The 7047-nt window shown below is 34.8% G+C and overlaps 2 protein-coding genes across 4 annotated transcripts; one reads left to right on the top strand and one right to left on the bottom strand.

Annotated features, from left to right (window-relative positions):
• Window positions 1-141: 141 nt before the first annotated feature.
• ppk13 (pickpocket 13) lies at window positions 142-4141 on the bottom strand. Of its 3 annotated transcripts, XM_076371944.1 has the most exons (9): window positions 3974-4141; window positions 3396-3538; window positions 3108-3302; window positions 2500-2581; window positions 2061-2303; window positions 862-1089; window positions 593-780; window positions 362-489; window positions 142-278 (listed from the first exon to the last, which is right to left on the bottom strand). In XM_076371944.1, the coding sequence occupies exons 2-9, from the start codon at window positions 3503-3505 to the stop codon at window positions 178-180; spliced, it is 1275 nt and encodes a 424-aa protein (XP_076228059.1). In that variant the 5' UTR covers window positions 3506-3538; window positions 3974-4141; the 3' UTR covers window positions 142-177. The 3 variants fall into 3 exon arrangements, with proteins under 3 accessions (XP_076228059.1, XP_076228060.1, XP_031836891.1); XM_076371945.1 differs by lacking the exon at window positions 3974-4141 and having other exon boundaries at window positions 362-515; window positions 3396-3829; XM_031981031.2 differs by lacking the exon at window positions 3974-4141 and having other exon boundaries at window positions 3396-3825.
• Window positions 4142-4362: 221 nt separating this feature from the next.
• Window positions 4363-6999, top strand: DCTN2-p50 (dynactin subunit 2). Its single transcript, XM_031981003.2, has 9 exons — window positions 4363-4599; window positions 4808-4879; window positions 4951-5084; window positions 5153-5264; window positions 5595-5749; window positions 5816-6062; window positions 6133-6309; window positions 6389-6491; window positions 6575-6999. Exons 1-9 carry the CDS (start codon window positions 4564-4566, stop codon window positions 6751-6753), a joined length of 1215 nt encoding a protein of 404 aa, XP_031836863.1. The 5' UTR covers window positions 4363-4563; the 3' UTR covers window positions 6754-6999.
• The last annotated feature ends 48 nt before the right edge of the window (window positions 7000-7047 follow it).

The following is a 7047-nucleotide window of genomic DNA, read 5'->3' as shown; positions in this document are numbered from 1 at the left end:
GAATCACGAGGTTCGAACGTTCGATCGATACCACCTGGTCCGTTAGGAGTTTTCTCGTTAATCTTCATCGTCGTACATGATATGTTTGCCTTTTCTTTTATTTTTCTATTTTCTTTATCCAATAAACGAAACAAGGCGATGTGAATCCAACTGCGTACCCCGGTTACCGGCATCTGGTTACGCTATCTTGTCACGGCGGATAAACAACCAGTATGGTATTTCGAATATGCTCATAATACTAGCCCCCATAAACAGACCGACCGCGCTACCAACTGAAACTAAAAGTAATGCATGTATGCGTTTCACATGTGATACTTAATATTTCATAATTAATTAACTGCCCGGTCCAGCAGATCTGTACCTATAACGTCCAACACATCGTTGACTACATATCGCCGGTACCGCACCGTTGGGTGACTAAGCAGCGTAAAATGAAGCCTTGAGTAGGACCGACCTGGTGAATCATACTCATGAGGCTCCCATCGATTTCTACGGTGTGAAATATCAAGTTATAACTGGGTTAGGTTCGGTGCAGCTGTTCAGGAATCAATCGCTCAGTTTAGAAAAATCTATCCTTGTTACAAATGCATACATTGTCAGGGATGTTCCATCGCAGTTGGGCAGGCATTCTTCTTCACCTTCGATCGATTGCGCCGTAATCTCCGCCTTATTAGCTATGATACAAAGCATTTCGGTCCCGTTGCATACTCGTGCCCCGCGCGGTACAGAATAATAGAAGTTCACGCAACCGCAGAGCTCGAGCATCCGCTCTATGATCAGCTGCAACCGAGTCACGTAACATGCTGTCATTTCTGACAAGTAATGGATTTTGTTTGCATTTTCCGAAATGTTCGCACATACTTGGAGATAACACGTGTCGCTGCTGTAAACGGTAAACATGCTGTCTCGTCGTTTTTCATGTCGGAATCGACAATCCCTATACCCGACAGCGACATTCTCTACGCCAGCCCCGTTGAATGTATCATACATCGTAAATTCAATTCGTGTCGTTCGTCCGGCCTTCATGTGTATCTCGTCCTTCTCTAAATTTTTGAACGTCGGCATCTGCAGATTGTTAAACACGTGCACCTAAAATCATACCGACAAGCACAACTCATCACCATCTTCGCAATTGTCATTTCTATTTGTGAACGGGAGATACCGGTGTCTTCCACGTGTCTCGAACAATATCATCCGACGAGTGTTGCATACTAGCCTGCAATCGTGCAAGAACATTTTTGCCTCTACTGTACCGAGCATATTTTCGCGTTTAACTCCTAAAATAACGGTTTTACTTAAAAAAAAAAAAAACGAAATTTCGTGTACCTTGGGAATTCTGCGTTCACTCTAAAGATATAAGACCACGAATCTGACAAATACAATTTGATAACTTTTACATTTGTTCGATCGTACTTTCCGAAAGCTTAAAACAATTCTTTAACCATTTGAGAGCCACGAGTCTGTGTAAAAACCCGGTCGAAAAGTGCCAAGCGGCGCGATCGCGCTTCTTTCATTTCAATTTAAAAACTGAATTACGCTTTCCTATTTTTACATGAAAAGACTGTAAATAGCGCGATCATTCCGTTTTTCCATTTCTATGCAGGTAATAACAAAAATAAAAATAAATAATTAAAAGGAAGACATAAATAAAGTTAATTTGATTCTACGAACCGATAGAGTGACACTTTTAGACAGTGTAACGCAAAAGCGCGATCGCGCCGTTTGGCACTCAAACAGTAAGAAACATCAACACAACTTAGACACTACAGAGAATGTGTCGAAAATTATGTAGCATGCCTATCATGCTCTATTCGTTCGATACAGGAGAAAGTGCTCTACTGTTTTACTATGTCAAATGTAATGCGATTATTATTGATACGCAGACTGCGGATTCTTGAGCAAATTCACGTGTTCAAAGACTAATCGACGATTAACTTCGATGAAGTCGATGTTGCCAATCTTCATTCGGTAGAATTTGTTATAATCGCGGAAAAATCCGCAGTCTACCGTGGAAGAGTCAATTAGCGATCGACCAACTCTGTGAAAACATTCGTACGAACTGAGAATGCGGTGAGGAGAAACGTCTTCGATTTCGCGGCCATGTGAACGTCGATGATGAGGTCACCATATTTCACGGTCCGATTGATGAAATACCGCACGCTATTGTCGCCCAGGTGATATGTGTTCATACCGAGACAATAACCAACTCCTGTTTTCCGCAGTTCTTGGAATTCCGAGCAACAATTGAACTTGATGTTGTTCCACGTGCAGTCGGCCAACAAATCCATGCACGGGTATCTCATCTGCGATAAAAATGACAGCACGTTTCAGATTTCTTGACTTCGAAAACGGAATATAGAGAGAGAGAAAGATCGATACAGACAATCTATAAACAAAATGGAATATGCGGAAGTAATGTAAATGCAAATAGGCGGGACGTTATCAGAAAATCACCACGTGGATATGTGGTATTGTAGTGGAAACGAGATGATTTCTTGCCTTGTCGTAAGCGGACAGCAGCTCCTCCGGTGTTGCCCGAAGCAGATTTGGGTTGGAATAATTCGAGAACATACCCGGATTCCTGTAAAAATCTCTCAAATGTATATCGTTGATAGTCTGATAAGGACATGGATCATGCGAAAGGAGTAAATACAAAACGGCTGCTGTTGGAAAAGTTTTTTCCTTTAACACGTTGAACGCCGCACGATTTCATAGAGCAAAAGTACACAAAATGGAAAAAACACAATATTAAATCATTTGACTGAATTGGATTATTATCATTGCACGTTCATCAAACTGAATGTCACCGCAATGAGTAGCATTATTTATAATATAGAAATGTTTGCGAATAATCATCGTTTAATTGAGTGAATGATAGTAATTCGATTTGCTTAGGGGTCACCGGTGACCTTCATGGCATTCAACGTGTTAAAGAAAAAAAGAGTAAAGAATGTTTATCGCATTGCGAACTTTCTATGAAAAGTTTCCCTCTTAAATCTACAGAAAAAGGCAACGAAACTATTTAATTTTGCGATTACGCTCTCTAATTTACTTGTACAGGAGTAACTATAGATAAATTTGCTTTCTGAAGTGTTCATATTACATACCGTTTAAAGTAATCTTTTTTCATGGTTTTTGTGTTAGAAACGCAGAAAACGATCGCGGGAAACGGTGTTTCCCAATCGACGTACGTAGTCTCCACGGTCACAGCCACAGGAGAGTAGATGTAGTTCCTCAGAACATTTACAATCATATAGACACATCCGTACCAACACAGAATACAGGAGATCAGCCAAAAGAGCCTGCGGATAGATAAAACGTATTGTGCCGAGTTGAAAGTAAAAGAAAGTATTCATATTAACTCGAGGTTTCTTTTTTTGATAACTCTCTTTTACCTCTCCGGATACGAGAGTCGATTATCCACGAGGTATCTGACACCGTGGATGCTGCAATTACTCAAATACTGTTTAATGATCTTCCACCACCACGCGAGCCGCTTCCACATTACTGCTTGCTTTAAAGAAGTCTTGAGAAATTTCTTTGATCACAAGTTAAAAATAATTAGTGGATATAATTTACCATTTTACATAAAATGAACTAAAATACGTAACTTAGATTTAGTATCTACGTTAATTCTATTTCATTTTAATAAAAGGCACGCAGAACTATTATAAAATTCAGGCATTCCAATTTATTGAAACGAACTCGCTTTGATTGTACACTAAACGACTCGGCTTAACTGCCTACGTAACCAAAGTAAATCGATTTGTAGTGTATGTTACTTCATAAATAATACATATTTGATTTAATCTTTTATTGCAACGCATGGAATCTGATTCATAAACAGAAAACTGTTTTATGCGTTGCCTGAATGATTCTTACCACTTATGGGTAGATGGCAAATTACAAAACCGGTAAAAATCATTTGTAGTATGATATTTTAATAACCATGTAAGTATAACTAATTGCATACTTTCAGGAGAATGTGCTAGGTGATTTGTATTATCGTATGCATTACACAATCGCAGTCTTTTGAATTACTATTTATAAGAATTTTGGAGTCGAATTTGAATTTTGCGGAACTGATATTGTATATCCACAATTGCAAAGTTTTAACTAAACAAATTATTTTAAACAATATTTTAAGACACGGAAAAGACTAGTGGCGTCAATTATATCAAAGTTACGAAGCCACTAGCAGAGATGATAGCCTAAACTCTTGTATTGTCGGTAACGTCGAGTACGACACGAAAATGGCACGGGGGTCTTGAGACCCCCGAAGGTCTACCCAAAAATTTCCATAAGCTGTAACGTCTGTGCTGTGTATTTTAAGTCTGTGCTTTTAGTATAATAGTGCAAGTATTTTCTATAAGATACCGCTACTGTCGTACAAATGAAAACGGACACGTAAAGCTTAACAGTGACAGTCTGCTATCTATGATCGAAATCTTGATATTTCGAACCAAAATCCATTTACTGTCATTCATTAGTCGAACACAAAAGTTCTTGTGTTGTATAAAATTGTTTTAAAGGTGACAACTCATTTTTATTTGATCGTAAAAAATGGCTGATCCCAAATATGCCGACTTACCTGGCATTGTAAGTATTTTATACGTCTTATGCCCAAATGATGTTGACCTAATCTCATTATTAAATATAAAACATAACACAAAATATAGCAATGATTAATAAAAATAAAATATAAAAACAATTTATACGATTTCATGTTATCTAATTTTTTTATATCAATATACACATTTATGTATAATTCTTTATACACTGTTGTAATATCGAATTTGTGTAACAGGCATATGATCAAGCAGATGTCTATGAAACTACTGACTTACCAGAATCTGAACAATTTCAAATTTACCTTGAGGTATAGTTTATAATTTATAATTTATTTAATTTTTTATATACAGACAATGTTATTAAAATCCTTACTTTTAGGATGAAACTGATTCTATAGAAAAATTACATATTAGTGCTACAGAGGCATTTAATAAATTTAAAGGTAAACATGTTATTAGCGAGACAGTTGATTTTTCAGATTGTGTGTCACTTAAGCCAAGAACAGGTTACAGGTAAATCTCCTATAGTAACTTATTGTAAATATGTGATTTATGCATATTACAATAATTATATATTTCAGGTTTGGAGATTGGGAAATTCCTGGCGAAGGAGAAAAGGAAACACCAATTCAAAAATACCAACGTTTGCAACATGAATTTAAAGAATTATATGATGAAATAAATGACTTGAAGGTACTAGATCATTTCTTTGTATGTTAACACATTAGCGACCATGCAAATTTTTTGCGTTTTTAATACTCATTGCCAATGAAAATAAAAAAAATCTTAAGCTGATTGCCAAAAATTTCTGACATTAAAACAGAAACAAAAATTTTAAGAATTATTTTGAAATATTAGTCTTGTAATGATCTGTTGTTTAAAATGAAGAACTTTCTATCAAAGAAAAGTGCTTGCGAAGATATGAATTCACGTCAATGGTCGTGAATATGTTAAACATCTTTTATTATTTGTATTGTTTACTTGTAACACCATTGTATGTATTATGTTGCTACTACAAAATAGCAAAAAGCAAAGGATGAAACAGAAGTCAAATCTATTGTTGATATAATTTCACAAGTACAAGATTTAGGAAAACAATTAGATTGCTTAAAGTTAGAAGAATGCCTTGGTGCTGATCTCGTTGCGACTCTATCGGATCCACAAGGCACTAGATTGAAGTAAGTTTCTATATATTTATAATATTTCTAAGAATATTTAAAATTTATTATCAACTAATATTTCAGGCAATTGGTGTCTCAAATAGAAGCATTCAAACAAACAAATATTCTCACCTCTGAACCTGCTTCAAAGGCACAGAATATAAAAGTTGAGAAAACAGCTGAACCTAATGTACTTAAGTATCAAATGACCTACCTTCCAGAAAAAGCAAGGATGCAAGAAGCAGCAAGAATTGCATTACTTGAACAAAGACTATGTAATTTAGAGAGTATTATTGGAACAACTACTGATAAACTTTCGAAGTTTTCACAAGTAAGTGACTTTTATTCCAATAATAAAAATTCTTTTTAATAATAACCAAATAACAAGAGTCATTTGTCAGAATCTCAAATGTCAAGGAATCATGGAAGCTGTTCAAGAATTAGGAGCAAAAGCTGCATTATTAGACACGTATCAACTAGACATCATCGAAAATCGATTAGCTTCTCTAATCCATAGAATGGATAACATTGCGCAGAAAAAGAGTGCATTGGCTCTAGATTCGGAACAAGAGCAAAAGGTAAAATATTTCTAAAGATATATTTATAAAGAAAATAGTAAAGAAACTCGCCGAAAATAAGTTACTAAATCCCTTTCAGATTTCAGAAATGTATGAAATTATGAAACAAACAGAAACTATGTCACAGATTTTACCACAAACTGTAAATCGAATGTTGGCTTTAAATACAATTCATCAGAAAGGTATACATGTATACTGAATATAATAATGTATAAATAATAGTTCTGATTACGACTTCTATTGTATTTTTAATATTTTTTTTCAGCTGCTGAATTTAACAAATGCTTAACACGTTTAGATGAGTTACAATTACAAATCACATCAGATTTGGACAACAACAAATCCCTTTTGAAAGGAGTCCAAGACAGTTTTGCATCAAATTTAGAAATTATTAAAAACAATATAGAGGCATTAGATGAACGCATTAAAAAAGTTAGCAAGTGATAATTTATAGTAATGAAAGCTCATTATAGATTATTATATTCTAATTTTTTAAATATGTATTTATTAAATTATATATTTATCAGTACTTTTTCAATTGCTAGTAGCCCAATGTGGAAATAATGTATCGCATTTCTAATGTATTTTTTATCATGTTTCGTAAAATTCATCTAGTTTTCAAATATAGTATTTTGAATGACAAATTAATTATTCTTGTATATTTTACAAATAAAAGAATCTTTAATGTATAAATATTCCAAATAAAAGATTAGCATCATGCTTTACAATTACATATAA

Source organism: Nomia melanderi, chromosome 11 (assembly GCF_051020985.1).
Source record: "Nomia melanderi isolate GNS246 chromosome 11, iyNomMela1, whole genome shotgun sequence".
NCBI lineage: Eukaryota > Metazoa > Arthropoda > Insecta > Hymenoptera > Halictidae > Nomia > Nomia melanderi.
This window is presented reverse-complemented; position numbering and strand designations above follow the sequence as displayed.

What these genes read in the sequence shown, in the direction of transcription:
- ppk13 (XM_076371944.1), bottom strand. Translation starts at nt 3,505, where the DNA reads ATGTGGAAGCGGCTCGCGTGGTGGTGGAAGATCATTAAACAGTATTTG. An exon ending in TGCTGTCCGCTTACGACAAG is followed by an intron (nt 2,304 to 2,499) that starts GCAAGAAATCAT and finishes TTTTTATCGCAG; the next exon opens with ATGAGATACCCGTGCATGGA. An exon ending in GATGGAACATCCCTGACAAT is followed by an intron (nt 490 to 592) that starts GTATGCATTTGT and finishes TTCACACCGTAG; the next exon opens with AAATCGATGGGAGCCTCATG.
- DCTN2-p50 (XM_031981003.2), top strand. Translation starts at nt 4,564, where the DNA reads ATGGCTGATCCCAAATATGCCGACTTACCTGGCATT. An exon ending in AATTTCAAATTTACCTTGAG is followed by an intron (nt 4,880 to 4,950) that starts GTATAGTTTATA and finishes CCTTACTTTTAG; the next exon opens with GATGAAACTGATTCTATAGA. An exon ending in AAGCCAAGAACAGGTTACAG is followed by an intron (nt 5,085 to 5,152) that starts GTAAATCTCCTA and finishes TATATATTTCAG; the next exon opens with GTTTGGAGATTGGGAAATTC.